This window comes from Xiphophorus maculatus, chromosome 13 (genome assembly GCF_002775205.1).
Source record: "Xiphophorus maculatus strain JP 163 A chromosome 13, X_maculatus-5.0-male, whole genome shotgun sequence".
NCBI lineage: Eukaryota > Metazoa > Chordata > Actinopteri > Cyprinodontiformes > Poeciliidae > Xiphophorus > Xiphophorus maculatus.
In genome coordinates this window covers 14,726,420-14,743,555 of record NC_036455.1, presented here as the reverse complement: position 1 = coordinate 14,743,555, position 17,136 = coordinate 14,726,420, and the positions used below count along the sequence as shown (strand labels likewise).

Sequence of the window (17,136 nt, the reverse complement as noted above, 5' to 3'; positions counted from 1 at the left end):
ATCAACACAAAACCGAAGAAATAATCAGCAGAATTTTCCCAAAAGTAGAGATAATAATTATAACATTCACAAAAAGTGTATAAAATTAAACAACATATTAAAAACAAGATATAATAATGTACTATGAAGAACATTGCGCACATATTTGATGTGTATTTGCTTGATTCCGGTGACAAAATTCATATTTCATATTTGATGACGTTTTATGACGTAAAGCACTTTGAACTGAAGATGGACTGAGTTGCTGAAATGTTCTATTAAAATAAACTTAACTTGACTTTTGCATCCAGTTATTATTCAGTTAATCTATAAATAATCACCAGATCATTTCTACTCTCAAAGGATTTTTTAGCTGCAGATCAAATATTCAAACTTTCTCTAAAGGAATGAAGTTACTGGCTTTTAGCCAATAAAACTTTTGTTTTCTTACTTAAAATTAATTGAACTATTTATTTGTGTGTTCGATGCATTTTTAATATGAATATTGTCAAATGTACATGTATCAGTGTTGCTCCCTTAATTCTGACTCAATATAAAATCATGGAGACCCAAATGTAGGAATCAGCATTGATTCCAGTCATGGCTGAAAATCTCACGTTGATGCATTAAGTCGCTTTGCATAATTTTAATATCAGCTTTCATCATCGATTCAATATTTCTGCCTAACCAGATTTCAGTGCTGGTTTCATCATCTGACCTCAAACCGCTGCAGCTTTTCCAACAAGATTTCAGTTTCATTTGTCATATTTATTTGTTTTCATCAAAATGAACTAACTCTGAGCTGCTGGCCTTGTTGATGCAGACAGACCTGGTTCTGTTTCTGATGCTGCTGGTTTCAGTGAGTGATGCAGATTGCTGGTTGAGCTGCTGCAGCAGTGATGCATGTCCAGACTCGCCCGTCCAGCAGGAAGCATCTCTTCTCCTGCCTGGGAGCGGCTCTGTCTCTGCGGTGAGCTGTTCTCCCAGCTGCCAGACAAAGAAGCAGGAAAACTCCCAGCCTGCAAGCTGCTGGGGAGGAAATGCTGCTGCTGCTGCTGCTGCTGCTGCTGCTGCTGCTTTCTGAGGAACGTTTTCTGTCCCTGCGTCTATTTTGTGCTTCAGCAGCTGCTGGAGGGAAAGCACCACGTCACTGAGGAGGAAAGACTGGAAAATATGTGTATGAGATGAATCACATCAGGCACCATGCAGGGAATGAGCAAAAGGAAAAGCTGGATCTGAGATAGAGACGGATGATGATTCACATATCATACAGCGTCCTATGGAGTACAGTTACAATCAAAAACTAGCAATAATTTGGGTTATTTAGCTTGTTAGAAGATAAAAAAACATTTCAAATTATATTTTCACTGTATTCATTTATTTATAGATATTACATTATCAAGCTAAATATCAAGTATACCAACTAAATGTTTAGCTCCAAACTAAATAGCTAGCTAGCAAGCTAAATATTTATTTAGCACCTGTAAACTTTAGTTTTCAGCTACAATCTCCTTCTTCCTTCATCATTAGTTTTCCAGACCTTCTGAGGGTTTTCTAGACAAACTTGTACCTGAACATTTTCAGGCTGTTGGTTACCAGTGAAGGCAGGATGAGCTCAGGTTAGCAACGAGAAACGCAGCTGCTATGTTTCACTGTGACCACTAGATGTCACCCTCTCTGAGACAGCGAGCCTTTAAATTGGAAGCAGCTCTGCCTGGTGAAATGAAGCCAGCCTCATTCTGCATCACAGCCTGGGTCTGTTTCCACTTAGTCACATGACACACACACACACACACACACACACACACACACACACACACACACACACACACACACACACACACACATCCCATCCTGCCCTGCAGCAGTTTCTCCTCTCAGCTGTTCCTGGACCAGCAGCAGCTGCTGCAACATGACCATCAGTCAGAAAACAGCTGACCTTCCACAGCAGCTGATTCATTCTCACACTAATAGACAATAAAGGGATGGAAAATGTAATTTATAACTCATGTCAAGCAGGAGGAGCTGTAGGAATGTTTGAGGCTTCAGGCAGTCCTTTGTCCCAACATGAGGATTGCAGTAAACTGAAACATACATTTTATTTAAAACAAAAAAAACCCTAATAATTAATCTGAATGTCTGAATCAAACTTAATCCTTTTTCTGAAGCTAAAATGTTCCTAAAATGAAGCTAAAATCTTTCTAAAAGTGTGACTGAAGAAGAACATCCCATAAGCCTCCAGCTCTGGCAGTGTTTCCTCTAAGTTTTTCTGATGAAGAAGGAAGAGGAGTCAGGTTTTTCTGATGCTGTGAGATGTGTTGCTACTTCACTTTGACTTGATGTTTTCCTTCTGGTAAACTTTCCCTGCTTTTGGCTCTGTATCGGCTTGGAGATATTCCTGAATGCAGCAGAAAGCATTTCCTGGTTGTTCTCCAGCTCCACAAGTCATTAGGAAACATTTAAGGAAACCAGAAATGTTTGGAAAACTTCGATGGATAAATGCTAGTGATAAAACTTTGAACACGGTGAAGTAACAATTAAAACTAATCAACTTTATATTCTCTGCTGTTAAATCGGTATCTTCGCTGATCAGATCTCATTGAAAAACATACAAAATTAACGTGAAGCTGCAGATGGAGTTGTTGTCATAGTAACTGTTTCAACCCTACTGGAGTCCTGCCGTGGTCTGGAGCGCCCCCTGCCGGATGTATCGGGACCCTGCTACACTGCAGCCTGCTGCTTCTACCTTTTCCTCCGCTGCGGTTTTCCAGAAAGCCTCCTCCCGTCATGGCGATGCACGCTAAGGCCACCCCACCTCAGATCCCGGACACCAGGAGGGAACTAGCGGAGCTGGTGAAGAGGAAACAGGAGCTGGCTGTGAGTAGATGTGGATTTGGGGGGGTTTATTCGCGGAATTAGTCGCTCCGCCATTAAATGAGGCCTGCATGCTAAGCTAATGGAGGCTAAGTAGCGTTTTGCTCTTGGTAACTCAACGGTTAGTTTCCTTTTAAAACGCATCTAAAACTATATTAGAAAATTATTGAATGGATAAAAAGCCCAGGTATTGTTTCCTAAAGATTTACATATGTTTATTATCGTTGAAAAATTCCGAATAAATGTGTTAATAACGCTCTGGTGTTAGCATTGAAACATGCAGCCGCCAACGGTTCGACTGAAATCTCGCGATATCAATATATCATCCAGTCTGTTAAAGAGGACATAATTAACTGATGAAATTAATATTATTTAATGACTTCCAGAAGAACAAACATAAACGTATGTCTTATAAGCTATAAACATAAGCATTAAATTTAAAAAGAATAGAAATATCTCTTATTGTCCCAGAGGGGAGAAATTTAGCTGCAGTTCAAATGTGAGAAAGTGCAGGCACACAACGGTAAAACAATATATTTATATAACAATTAGAATAAAAGGAAGTAAGGACAAAATACAACATAAGAAAATATCACAGTATTCCAATTAAAACTAATTTGCAGTTTACTACACTAAAGAAAAAAATGTTTAAGATGAACACTCTTTACTAGAAATTAGAAAAACTAAATGGGGTAAAATTTGATTAATTTACTTTTTATTTGTTTATTTTATCCAATAATATTGATTTTGTCCAAACATGCCCATCATCTGAACAGCTGTCTGTTTCAATCTAACAGGAGACGCTGGTGAACCTGGAGAGACAGATCTACGCCTTCGAGGGCAGCTACCTGGAGGACACCCAGATGTACGGAAACATCATCCGAGGATGGGACCGCTACCTCACCAACCAGAAGTAGGAGGAGGAGGAGGAGGAAGGTCTGACGGGTTTTACCTTCTGATGTTTGGTTCTGATGACCAGACCCTCCATTTTCTTTACACAGGAACTCCAACAGTAAAACTGACAGAAGGAACCGGAAGTTTAAGGAGGCGGAGCGTCTGTTCAGCAAGTCGTCTGTGACATCTGTTGCTGTGAGTTCTGTTGTGTCAGGTTCTGGTCCTGGTTATGGTTCTGTGTTGAGTAGCGGGCTCATGCCGGTGTCTGCGTTGTGATGTGCAGGCGGTGTGCGCGCTCGGAGGGATCCCGGATCACATGAATGAAAAGCGTGAGTGGTGTTTAACCGTCAGACCGCCGCAGCAGCGCCTCTTGCTGGTCCTGATGTTCTGCCGGATCTCTGCAGGCGAAACCGGCAGCGGCACAGAGAGCGACACGTCTCCGGACCTTCAGAACCAGGAGAACGAGCCAAGCCAGGACGACACGGAGGACGTGGACTCGGCGCTGCAGGACCTGAAGCCTCAGAAAGCCGCGTCGTCGTCGTCGTCCAGCAGTCACCACGGCAACCACAAGAAGAGGAAGAACAAGAACAGACACAGGTACAGAATCCACAGCAGGTTCTGACGGGCCCGATAACACTGGATCTTGCAGCAGCTCAGAACCCGCTCAGGCTCATCCAGTTAGAAGGTCTGAACCTGTAGAACCCGGACCCGACTGGCAGTTCAGAACCGGTTCAGACCCGATTAGTTCCAGAACCATGTGAATGATTGTCACCGGGCTGCAGCTGCAGCAGGTCGGCGGTCTGCCGGTCCGGACCGTCTGATGAACTAACAGCTGCTGCTCTCTTCCTCCATAACGCTCCCTCAGCCCCTCCGCCATGTTTGATTATGACTTTGAGTAAGTCTGAAATTTACTTCCTGCCTGCTCTGCTGTTTCCACTTCCTGCTGTGATGTTTCTACTTCCTGCTTTGCTGTTTCCATTTCCTGCTCTGCTGTTTCTACTTCCTGCTCTGCTGTTTCCATTTCCTGCTCTGCTGTTTCTACTTCCTGCTCTGCTGTTTCCATTTCCTGCTCTGCTGTTTCTACTTCCTGCTGTGATGTTTCTACTTCCTGCTCTGCTGTTTCCATTTCCTGCTCTGCTGTTTCCACTTCCTGCTGTGATGTTTCCATTTCCTGTCTGCTGTTTTGTGAGATTCTTACTGCATGGCCCGGTTCTGATGCATGGCCCGATTCTGATGCATGTCTGTGTTCTATCAGAACTTTCTCAGCATCTCTTGTTTCACTCCAGAACCGACTCATTGCTGGTTTTACTCTAAAGGTTCTGTTTGACCCTTTTGGGTTCCAAACTTCTTCCTGGTTCTGTAGTGGCTCCGCCCTTTGCGTTCCCATCCAGAATCAGAACCTCCGGTCCAGAACTAACCGGGTCACTCTGTTTTGTTTTCAGGTTCGACATGAAGGTCAACAAGAAACCCAGAGCTGTGAGTAGAGCAGAACCAGCAGTACGGGTCAGCGGGGTGCTGTAGGGGTTCTGGTTCCGTTGACCCTGTTTTGTCCTGTTCTCTTCTGCAGGACTACTCCACCTGATGGACCGGGTCGCTTCCGAACCTCTGCAGACCAGCGTGTTTCTGGACTTTAGTTTGAAACATTCCCACCTGGTGTCCTGGTTGTGTCCGGATCAGAACCACCAGAACCATCCTGTATTTATTGTTCAGCTCTGTCTCATGTTTCCCACCAACGTTTTTCTTGTTTTATCAGCTGTTTGTTTTACAGAAAACCAATAAAATGTTGGAATCAGATGTTTGATTTCTGAAAGTTCTGCTGTCCATCACCGGACCGAGCCGGCCCGCTCGCCAGACGACCGAGTTTTTTCAGATCTGATCAGTGATTTTTTTCCGAGTGGAGAGCAGAGTCGGGTCAGACAGTAGGCATGACATTTGGGTCAGAACCAGTCTGGGACCAGGTTTCCTGCATGTATTTTAGGTCTGAATAATAATCTGTTAGGCCTTTTCCTAATAATCTGGTCTAATACCTGAATAATATTTATTCGGGTATTAGAGACTTAATCATAATGGAAACTTTTGTATTTCTCCATAAAATTTTAAACATCGTTGGATTTCTGACTGATGTAGTTCCTGCTGTAGTACATGTAGCTGCCAGCAGGAGGCGCCAGAGGCCTGTTCCTCCAGGTCGGTTCTACCTCTGGTTCAGTGACGTGCGGTGAGGCACTGATTTAATCATAATCAGATTTACAAATATAGACTCCCTGCATGTTATTGTTTATTTACAGACATTTCACGCGTGCGCACAGCGCTGGAGGGCAAAAGACTAACTTTACATGCTATCCAAAGCCGCGGTGGAATAATTCCGTTAACTCAATGAAACCTGGAAATGTAGGTATAAATAATTTATGAAAAACCGTTGAAGTACAACTCAAAACCACTTCTGTCTCACTCTCTATGTCGGTAAAGCTACACAGACTCGTTGCCATGACAACAACGCCACTTTATCATACATTTCCAGCCATTTTCCCGTAAATATCCCGGATTGTGCCGCCGCTCACGTTAGTTTTCTCCCAGGTCTTATTACGTTACTCTATGTTCGCGTCCCTTCTTACGTTTCATGTCTCTCAGACTCTTTTAGGGTAGAAATGTAGTCATCCATGAAGAAAGCAATAAATATGTCGCTACGCTTGTCTGATTTACTATATGCTAGCTCGCTGTCTCTTACTCTGCAGACGTGGAGTCATAAGACCAATGTCTGGGATCATGAGCGCCCCCTGCCATGAGGCAAGAGAACTGTCTGCTTCACCTCAACCTGTGCTCTGCCGTTTCTAATCGCTCCTCGGCACACGAACTGTACATTATATAAATAAGCTAAATTATGGAAAATCAGTTAATGTTTTTAACCATTTTATTGGCGGTGTACAGACAGCACAGTGAGCCAGAGGTTGATCAGTCCAGGTGAGGCTCCGTTCGCTGCTGCCTCACCTGCTGCACTTCTGGGCATTTGAATGGGAAAATGCGAAAATTAAGTGATTTTGAAGAAAAAATAATTAAAATTGGTTAAGATAAATGAAAAATAAAAACTTTAGGGTACAAAGTAGAAATATAAATGATCTTATATATTATTTTTCCATAATGACAGGTGAGGCTCTGCATGTCGCTGATCTGGTTGCTTAGAAAATTCAGTTTTTAATAATAAATCAGAAAACCAATATTTGGTTTGTGATAAACCAATGAAAATTGAATCCACATAACTGAACCTCCAGGTTCTGGTACTGTTGTTAGTCTGGGTCGGTACCAAGTCCAGCTGGAAAATGAGACCAGTGTCTCCATGAAGCTCTAGAATGTTCTGGTGGACGGTAGGAACCCAGTGGACGAGAACCAGCAGTTTATCACTGACTGGGAGGGTCACTGGATGTCCAGATGACGTTGAACCAGTTCTGGTTCCCCTCAGCCCGGGTCCGATCCTGGTGGACCTGGATGTTCTGACTCCTGCTGAAGTTGATCCAAATTCCTGAATGAATTCTGCTTAACAATCTGCTCATGGCTGCTGTTTTCCCTGGTGCTACTGCACTTTGTCCTTCCACTCAACTTTCTGTGACGCTCAGATACAGCACTCTGGGAACAAACGGCGTCTTCAGCAATCTCCATCAGAGGTTAGTAATTATTAGTGAAGATGATGAGCAGAACCAGTCACTCAGAACCAGAACCTCCCCGATGACGTCACCGAACATCTTCATGCGAGTTTGACCCAATAATAAACCGGGCCTGAGTCACTGAACCGGAACCGCTGGGATGACCCAGAACTCACAGGCGATTTATCTGAACCACAGCGGGTCGCTGGTGACTAAAAATAACTGAATAATCAACTGCAGCACAGCTGGTTCCGAACAGGACGGGATCAGAGGTACAGAACTTTCAGTGTTAACGGATCCAGATCTGAAGAGTTTGTAAAGTTACACGGTCAAAAAAGAACAAGAATAATTTGGGTTATTTAGCAATATTTAGTTAGCAAGCTAAATATTCAGATAGTGAGCCAGTTAACGAGCCCGGCGGGCCGCCGGTGAGAGGGCGGGGCCCAGCGGCCCGCCGGTGAGTGGGCGGGGCCCGCCGGTGAGTGGGCGGGGCCCGCCGGTGAGTGGGCGGGGCCCGGTGGCCCGCTGGGACCAGAGAGGAAGGTCAACCAGACTGGAGAGGAGTCATGGGAACGCCTCAGCCGCGCTGACCTCAAGTCAGATCATAAAGTCCATCAGAGTCCGTTCAGAGCAGGAAGCCGTCAGAACCTCTGAGCCCGACCTCCGGTTCCGTCTCACGTCCTGCATGAGAGCCGGACTCTAAGCAGAACATCTGACAGAGAGTCGGCCCGGTTCAACATAAACACAATCAGAGGAGCAGCACAGAGGTTCTGATCTGTAAATATTTAGATGATTACATCACTGGTGACATCATGGATGACATCACGGAGGGGCGGTTCCCTCTGATCTTCCCAAAGATACATTTATGAGCCGGGAGGTTCTGATCAGAGGTTCTGGTCAGAGGACGCAGGAAGCGCTGACTCTAATTTCAGAAATTTGATTTTAATCTCAGTAGCTGCTGGGATCAGAACCGGGCCGACACTCCAGAATCTCCTGAGCGTTTCCCAACTCATCCAGCAGGAAACCGGACCATCTGCATCAGGTTCTGGTCCAAGTCGACCTTCAGAACCAGAACCAAGTGGCCGACCCGGTTCTAATAATGAATAAAACCAGACAGACGGTTTGGTGTTTCAACCTTTTATGATTTGTGCAGTGTGATGATCCTGTGAGCAGAACTAAGTCTAGTGTTCGGAACCGGTTCTGGTGTTTGGAACCGGTTCTGGTGTTCAGTCGTCGCTGTTGCAGTCGGCGCAGAGGATCTGGTCCCGGTCGGGGAAGAACCCGGACCCGACCAGCGACACGGAGCAGCGGGAGCATTTGAAGCACGGCTGGTGCCATTGGCGCTCCTCGAACGACACGTACTTCCCATCGCCGAAGCCTGCAGAACCGGGTCAGAACTGGGTCAGAACCAGGTCAGAACTGGGTCAGAACCGGGTCAGAACTAAGTCATCCGGTTCGTTTACAACTAATATCACTTCTGATGCTGCTGGATAAACCTGGACGTTTTCCTCCGCAGAACTTCAACACATTTTACTGCAATAAAAACTGACTTCAGTACTCCTAGTGTTAATGTGTTTTTGGCAAAATGTTAAATCATAACATCTGATTTAATATTTATAATGATGCCGTCAAACTGACAAAAATAACAAGTTATGGTCAGACTGATCCGGGTAGACGATCCTCAAATTTTACTCAAATAAAAGTAAAAAGTGTGTTTTAGCTAAACAATTAAAAAATGTTTCATTCCCCCAAAACTTATTCAAATATAACTATTTATGACAATTTATATAATCATTTCTAACTATTTATGAGTATTTATAACTATATATTTACTAGCCGCCTCTGCTCACATAAAGCTGGAATAAAATGTAATGTAATTGAAAATGATTTGCTGTTTGTCTTATTACTGGACAGGAAGTCACGAAACCAAAACAATCAAAAAATTTAAATTAAAGTATTAGTGATATTACTGATCGCAGAAAGATGGCGGCCTGATCAATGAGGCGGCCATCTTTCTCTTTTCTCTCATTATCAGTTTCTTTCTGCAAAGATTTGATTCTCCAGATGAAACCTGATGATTATTTCTGCTTGTTCTTCCTGCAGGTTCACGTTTCCTCCAGGCTTTTATTGTGGCGGGTCACCAAGCCGCCTGCCAGAGTCTCACCTGTGATGGGCGCGTTGCACGCGGCGCACTTCTTGGCGTACAGGTTGCTGAAGCATCTGACGCAGAACGGCCGCTCGCCCTGCGAGGTGAAGGTCTGCCCGGCCAGAGGAGAGCCGCAGCCGCAGCACAGGAAGCAGTCCCGGTGCCACACCTCGCCCCGGTACGTCAGCCCGCCTTTAGTCAGCGCCTGCAGCGGGGCAGAGCCGGGTCAGGACCAGGTCAGGACCGGATCAGGACCGGGTCAGAACCGGGTCAGGACCGGGTCAGAACCGGATCAGAACCGGGTCAGGACCGGGTCAGAACCGGGTCAGGACAGGGTCAGGACAGGGTAAGGACCGGGTCAGAACCGGGTCAGAACCAGGTCAGGAACAGGTCTGAACCGGGTCAGGACCGGGTCAGGACCGGATCAGGACCGGGTCAGAACCGGGTCAGAACCGAGTCAGAAGCTCCAGACAGCATGAAGCTGAAAACCAACACCGTTAAAACAACAAACATTTTTCCTTTCAGGTTAGAAAACGTTTGTAAATCAGTTTTACCCAGAATTCCTCAGTCGGCGTTTTTAGCTCAGACTGGTTTGGGTTCGAATCCTGATGAAGCTTTTCACGTTTCTGTCAGAAGGATTTATTCAGCTAGCAATCGCTCACTGAAGGAATGCTGGGTTTCACTTTTAGATGTAGATTTTCTCTTATTGAAAACAGAAATTCAGTTATTTATTTGCATAAATATTTGAGTCTATTTGTGTGAAAAATGTGCAGAATGTATCGTTTTCCAACCGATTAATCGTCAGAATAGCTGCAGCCCAAAGCGAAGCGTTGCGCCGGTTCTTCCTCACCTTCCTGCAGTGGCTGCAGCGCGGCGCCACCTGCTGTTCGTAGCAGGCCTGGCAGTAGAAGCGCCCGGCGTCCGGGACGAAGGCCTCGGCTCCGATCGGCTTCCTGCAGCCGCTGCACAGGAAGCAGTCCTCGTGCCACGCCGCGCCATCGTACTCCAGCATCCGGGACCCTGAGGGACAGACGCCGCTCCGATTGGACCAGAACCAGAACAAACTGCTGGTCTGGATGCCAGACAGGCTGAGGGAAAGCAGAGCCGCAGCAAGGCATGCGACGGCACTCTGAAGACTCTGGAGTCCATCAGCTGCTGGAGCCAGAACCAGAACCTTTAATCACCGGGTTTTATGACTGCTTGGACCGGCAGCGGGACACGAAACGGACTCGGCTGAAACTCCAGGCCCGTTGGGGATAGGAGGCCAGCACTAGCACGCCTGGACCGGGCCCAGAACTCTAAAGAGCCCTACAGAACCCTACAGAACCCAGGTCATCCTGCCACAGGAGGCTGCCTGTTTAATTTCAGCACTGCTGCCATCTAGGGGCCGGAGGCTAGTTTATCAGTCAGACATGAATAAAGACAAAATAAAAACTTCATGTCGATGAGGTCAGCTGGGTTCTACCCACTGGTCCCACCCGGCTGCAGGCTCCGCCCCTACCTGGCTGGACGCTCTGGCTGCAGGCAGCGCATCGGGAGGAGAAGCTGCTGCAGTAGCAGGAGCTGCAGAGCAGAGCGCCGCCCTGCTGGGTGAACGACTCGGCAGCCAGAGAGCGGTTGCAGCTGCAGCACCTGAAGCAGTTCTCATGGAAGAATCTGTCCTGGTGCACCAGCTCCTGCAGAGACAAGGGGGAGGTCAAAGGTCGGGGGGGGGGGAGTCACATTTAATCTAAAATTAAACGTTGAAACATCTGAAAGTTCCTTAGAGACGACAGACGGGTCCAAACTTCTTCTGAGCGTAGAATCCATGCAGCTCTTTCAAAATAAAAGTTCTGTTAAGTTCTAAGTTCTTCAGTGATGGTTTCCTCTGAACCACACGATCCAAGTCCAGTCTCATCGGGTCCAGTCCGGTCTATTCTGGTCCAGTCCAGTCCGGTCTGGTCTGGTCTATTCTGGTCTATTCTGGTCCGGTCTGGTCTGGTCCAGTCCGGTCTGGTCTGGTCTATTCTGGTCCGGTCTGGTCTGGTCCGGTCCGGTCTGGTCTGGTCTATTCTGGTCCGGTCTGGTCTGGTCCAGTCCGGTCTGGTCTGGTCTATTCTGGTCCGGTCTGGTCTGGTCTATTCTGGTCCAGTCCGGTCTGGTCCGGTCTATTCTAGTCCAGTCCAATCTGGTCCAGTCCGGTCTGGTCCGGTCTATTCTGGTCCAGTCCAGTCTGGTCCAGTCCGGTCTGGTCTGGTCTATTCTGGTCCGGTCCAGTCCAGTCCGGTCTGGTCTGATCTATTCTGGTCCGGTCTGGTCTGGTCCAGTCCGGTCTGGTCTGGTCTATTCTGGTCCGGTCTATTCTGGTCCGGTCTGGTCTGGTCCAGTCCGGTCTGGTCTGGTCTATTCTGGTCCGGTCCGGTCCAGTCCAGTCCAGTCCGGTCTGGTCTGATCTATTCTGGTCCGGTCTATTCTGGTCCAGTCCGGTCTGGTCCGGTCTATTCTGGTCCAGTCCAGTCCAGTCCAGTCCGGTCTGGTCTGATCTATTCTGGTCCGGTCTGGTCTGGTCCAGTCCAGTCTGGTCTGGTCTATTCTGGTCCGGTCCGGTCCGGTCCCATTATAATATATTGAGAATATGCTGAGAATAAATAATTCTGTGTTTTCTTTTTATCTCTTTTAGCTTGTTGCTAAGCTAAAGCTAAAGGACGTGACATGATAGAAAACGCCCTCTTTAGGGCGGAGCTTAAGTAGAGGCCATTTTGTCTGCTGGCTGCAGCGAAATGGACCGGCTGTATTTTGGTTCTAATGGATTCATGAATTCGATTCGCTGACTCTTCAATCTCAGACACCAGGAACTTGGAGAAGGATAATTCTGTTCTTGTTCTGGTCCAGTTCTGGTTCTGGTTCTGCTGATTGTCCGGGTCTGAGTGGACCGGTGCTTGGTTCACGTAGATCTGTGAGAGCAGAAGCTGCTGAGCCCCCTGCTGGGCGGCTGCAGCGGTGATGGACGGCTCCATTAAGGCGACGGGAAGCAGAGCGATGAAGATGCGTTGTTGTTTATCTGAGCGGAGGAAGAGGAGGATCAGAGCTGGAATGGGCCATAACTCACAGCCTATCAGAGATCTGCTGCTGTCTGCAGCTGCTTCCTCCAGAGCCGCTTTTTCCCACTGAACCTGAAGGCCTCATCCGTCAGGTTCCTTATCTCCAGGATGTGGAGCCGCCGCCTGCAGACGAGCTGAAGGTCTAAAAACAACCAGAGGAACCATTTCCTGCTGGTTCCGCTCCCGTCAGGGATGGTCCAGCTGGAACCCCTCACACCAGGTCAAAGGTCAGGTCCCTCTGCACCCACAGGACCAGCCATGTTCTGGTCGATTAAAGTTCTGATCTGGTTTCCATCCGGTCTGAACAGCTCAGCTTCAATCTGAATCAATCAGACATTCTTCATAATAAAATTCAGTTATATAACACACTTTAACATTAATTTAATATGTAATAAATTGATAAATTGACATGTGATGCCACTGTTTTGTTTTAATAAATTGAAGTTTTTTTTTACCAAGTTTATCATAAAAACTATCAACCAGTTTATAGAATAACTGTTCTGCTAAAGTAAGTATATATATAAGTAAGCATATATATATATATATACTCCAGATCTTCCAGGTTAAAAACGTTTCCAAAGTTTGGGGTTGAGAAATGATTTTCAGGATGTGACGTCAAAGACAGAAAACGTACGTTTCAATAAATTTATTAATCTGTAGAGCATCTAAGGGATTTTGGGAAATATAAATATAAATAACTTTCTCCTGCGCAGTTATTTCTTATCTGACGTTTATCTGCGTGCCCCGGTGACGTCAGACAGTCAGAAATCAGTGAGACGAAGCGACGTCGTTACGTCAGTCCAAACTGGAAATGTGGCTCATGTCACATATTTCCATTTCAGTAAACTCAGCCAGTCAGAAATAATCTGAAGGGTTTCAGTTATCTGGGGAAATGTTCTGCTCCAAAAAACAAAAACTGTTTGTTTGTTTGTTTGATTCATTTAGTTTAAAATTAACATGTTAACAGGAGCGAGACGGTTGAATGATGCGCGCTTTGCCTCTTTAGCTGCTGTGTTAATTTATTAAAAATAATCCCATTTAGTTTTTAGTCAGCAGGAGGCCGCCGGCTGCAGATCATCAGCAGTGACCCATAGCGCCTGGTTCCGGTCCGGTCGCGTGCAGGACGTACCTTCTCGTCGTATCCAATCAGCTGCTTGCACTCCTGGCAGGTGTTGGCGTGGCGCCGCTGGTAGCAGCGGACGCAGAGCGGCTCCTCCGCCACCCGGATGAACGTCTGTCCGCTCAGCGACTCGCTGCAGCTGCGGCAGCTCGGCGGCTCGCTCATGGTTCCGACCTGCGGGTCAGAAAGCGGGTCAGAACCAGCGATCTGGACCTGCGGTTCGGCTGCCGCAGAAGGAGGGTAGAGTTCTGTTCTGGTAGCAGAACCTCTGCTGGGTCAGAGGAACAGACAGGCTTCCTCCTGGAACGTCCTCAGAGGTTCGGGTTTCTATTCTGGTTCGGTTGCCGACCCGGAACGCAGAACCAGAACAATGGACTTCCTTCCTGCTCGCTGCTGGACTTCCAGCTCAGAAACATCTGCTGCTTCTTTCAGCAGAACTTCCCCCGAACCCGACCGGGTCGGACGTGCAGAGTGGGACTGCAGGTCTGGTTCTGGTTCTGGTTCCGGTTTGGCCCTGCAGCTCAGACATTAAACAAAAACATTCCATCCTGTCAGTTCTGGTTCTGGACAGGTTTACGGACCGGCTCGGTTCGGCCCGCTTGGAAGTGGGAGCCAGATGGAAAGTGTCTCCGGTCGGGTTCCGGTGTCAGAACAGTCTGGATCATCAGGCGTCATAAACCCGTCCGGACCAGAACCCGTCAGAGCCTCTGGCCCAGATTACATTCAGAACCTTTTATGGAGATTTCACTGCGGCCATCTGGACCGGCGGCCTGGCTCGCTGCGCCATCAGAACCTTATGTTTCAGAACATTTAACAGTTTCTCCGGACCGGACCGAACCGGACCGGGCGAGTGAGAAGCTGGAAGATGGAGGTTCCAGAACCAGGTCCAATAAAGTTCTGAATACTCTCTAGAAGAACTTCAATAGAAAGTTCCGGATCATTTCCAAGCTCTGATGAACAGAATGACTGTAATTGTAGTCCTTTTGATTAAAGACTACAAACATGGCGGATCACAGGAGCGCAGACAGTAAACTACAGCTAATGTTTTTATTCATTCAGATTTTCTTCCAGAAACTGAAACTTCCCGAAGCAGGACTGGATCAGCTGGTTCTGGTTCTGGTTCTCTACTGGACCCGTCAGTCTACCAGCAGAACCATTAAAACATGATCAGAACTGATCCAGCAGAACCAGGAGAACCGGGTTCTGATGTCTGAAGCATTCTGGTGTTTTAGGTTTTAATGATCCAGCATGTGGGCCGATGCTGGAACCAGAACCAGCAGAACCAGTCAGCTGGTTCCTGTCTGACTAAAGTTCTCCAGTATCCAGCTGCTGTCGGACTTCCAGAATGTTTTCATAACTTACATCATTGTTCCTTTAATTAACTAAAACTTCATAATTTTTCTAAAATGATTTGAGTTTTAAAAATTAAAAAAGTTATTTCATCTGTAAACTCGGTTCTGCCAATAGAACCTGATATTTTTCTTCTTCTATTTTAATGGAACAAAGTTTTCTTATTTTTGTAGAAAATGATTCTGTGAACCATTTCAGAACCAGAACCTAAATGGATCTTTAAAGGTTTCATTTTTAAGGAACGTTTCCAGAACTTTAAAGTCCAAATTAGCTGAAACTCGCAGGATGTTTGTGTTCTAAAAAATAAAAGACTCATTTCATTAAATATCACACCAAGTCCCACAAAGGGCCCCCGCGCCACAGCTTGGGCACCTCTTCTTTAGACTCCAGGTGTTTTAATTCTTTTGAGTCGAACCGGGTCAGACCCGTCCTGCTGAAGCCCGCCGAACCTCCAGGACGCATCAGGAATGTGACTGCGGTCAGAACAGAACCGGCGCTCAGCGGACTGTAATGGGTCGGAACACGAGAATGGAAACCGTTCAGGAGGAACGTTTGGATCTCCGCAGATATGGCGGGAATACATCTGTTTGGCAGAACGGACCGGAACCGCCTGCAGGGGTCTGACTCGTCAGAACCGGGTGAGAGATTCGGGTTAAATCAGGTCCAGCTGAGCTCATCTGCTTCACCTTTGACCTTTTCAGCTTCCTGCTGAGCAGCTAAACCTGGAAACGTTCCGTCAGTCAGACCTGTTCATACAGAACGGAGGACGTTACAGAGAAAGGGTGAAATATTTAGTCCAAAATAAATATTTAGCTTGTTAACTTAATATTTAGCCTGCTAACTATGCTAAATATTCTTTTATTTTGAAGCTAAGTATTTAACATAGTAACTAAATATTTCTTTAGCTAACTCAGTCATTTTATTTGAAGCCAAATATTTACCTGAATATTTAGTTAGATAACTTAATAATTAGTTTGAAGCTAAATATTTGGCTTGGAAGGTAAATTTTGGTTAGAAATTGTGACATTTTTAGAATGAATAAGTGAAAATATGACTTTGAAAAATGAATCCTGTTTGTTCCTCTGATCTCAGGCTAAATAAACCAAATTATTGCTGCTGGGAGGCGACAGAACGTTCCCAACATTCAGATTCAGATTCCTGTTTGGTTTTCACTGGGAAGGAGAAATATGAATTATCATTCTGCTGATGTTAAGGCAGAAGGATTTCCACAAAATGGACCAGAAATACTCTAGAACAGAACCGAGTTTATGGATCTAAGTGGTAAAATTCTCTGCTTTTAGTTAATCTTAGAGTGAAATGTGACAAAGTTGTGACTAATAACAAAACTACATTACTACGTTACTACAAACTACATTAAATTATAGTAACAAATAAACTTAAGAGAAATATTTTAAGCGTTCTGTGGTCTCAGCTTCGGGGCCTCCCTGTAGCACAGTTTGCTTATGCCTTGGTCCGGTTCTGAGTCTGCTTGAACCTGGAACCAAACATTTCCTGACCCGTTTCCGGTCAGAAACCTTCAAGTTAATTAACCAATCAGCTCCGAGCTCAAAGTGAGGACAGGTGAGACTCTGTGCGCCTGCGCAGCCCACAGAGATTAAACCTTAAATGTGACCCCAGATGACCCCTGGTGACCTTAACCGAGTCAGTAAAGGCGAACTTACCGTCGTGGATCTCCCGGGACTCCTCGCTGCTCCCACGCGTCCGGAATCTTCCGTGAAGTTTCCACGGACTGAGGCGGAGAGGCTGCGGCGCCGCGGCGGGGGAGGAGCGGACCGCCTCCTCCTCCTCCTCCTCCTCCTCCTCCTCCTCCTCCTCCTCCTCCTCCTCCTCCTCCTCCTCCTCCTCCTCCTCCTCCTCCTCCTCCTCCTCCTCCTCCTCCTCCTCCTCCTCTCACGTCTTATTCTTCCTCAATTTTATTTCATTATTTATGATCAGATTCAGATCGAACCGGAACCGAGTCAGGTTCTTTTATGTGTTTAATGAGAATTCAAACGAACCCGGTGACGCATCAGGAACCAAAGTTCACAACCAAAGCGA

The 17,136-nt window shown here is 46.4% G+C and overlaps 2 protein-coding genes across 5 annotated transcripts; one reads left to right on the top strand and one right to left on the bottom strand.

Annotated features, from left to right (window-relative positions):
* The first annotated feature begins 2,676 nt into the window (after positions 1–2,676).
* Positions 2,677–5,541, top strand: meaf6 (MYST/Esa1 associated factor 6). Of its 2 annotated transcripts, XM_005814081.3 has the most exons (8): positions 2,677–2,856; positions 3,651–3,766; positions 3,855–3,942; positions 4,031–4,076; positions 4,152–4,344; positions 4,613–4,642; positions 5,190–5,223; positions 5,315–5,541. In XM_005814081.3, exons 1-8 carry the CDS (start codon positions 2,767–2,769, stop codon positions 5,327–5,329), a joined length of 612 nt encoding a protein of 203 aa, XP_005814138.1. In that variant the 5' UTR covers positions 2,677–2,766; the 3' UTR covers positions 5,330–5,541. The 2 variants fall into 2 exon arrangements, with proteins under 2 accessions (XP_005814138.1, XP_023200272.1); XM_023344504.1 differs by lacking the exon at positions 4,613–4,642 and having other exon boundaries at positions 2,678–2,856.
* A 2,968-nt stretch (positions 5,542–8,509) lies between these two features.
* Positions 8,510–16,867, bottom strand: LOC102238354 (four and a half LIM domains protein 3-like). 3 transcript variants are annotated; one of them, XM_023344545.1, is made up of 6 exons: positions 16,761–16,867; positions 13,738–13,902; positions 11,030–11,204; positions 10,379–10,548; positions 9,547–9,733; positions 8,510–8,760 (listed from the first exon to the last, which is right to left on the bottom strand). In XM_023344545.1, exons 2-6 carry the CDS (start codon positions 13,891–13,893, stop codon positions 8,609–8,611), a joined length of 840 nt encoding a protein of 279 aa, XP_023200313.1. In that variant the 5' UTR covers positions 13,894–13,902; positions 16,761–16,867; the 3' UTR covers positions 8,510–8,608. The 3 variants fall into 3 exon arrangements, with proteins under 3 accessions (XP_023200313.1, XP_023200312.1, XP_023200314.1); XM_023344544.1 differs by lacking the exon at positions 16,761–16,867 and adding an exon at positions 15,412–15,776; XM_023344546.1 differs by lacking the exon at positions 16,761–16,867 and adding an exon at positions 13,995–14,990.
* Between the last annotated feature and the right edge of the window lie 269 nt (positions 16,868–17,136).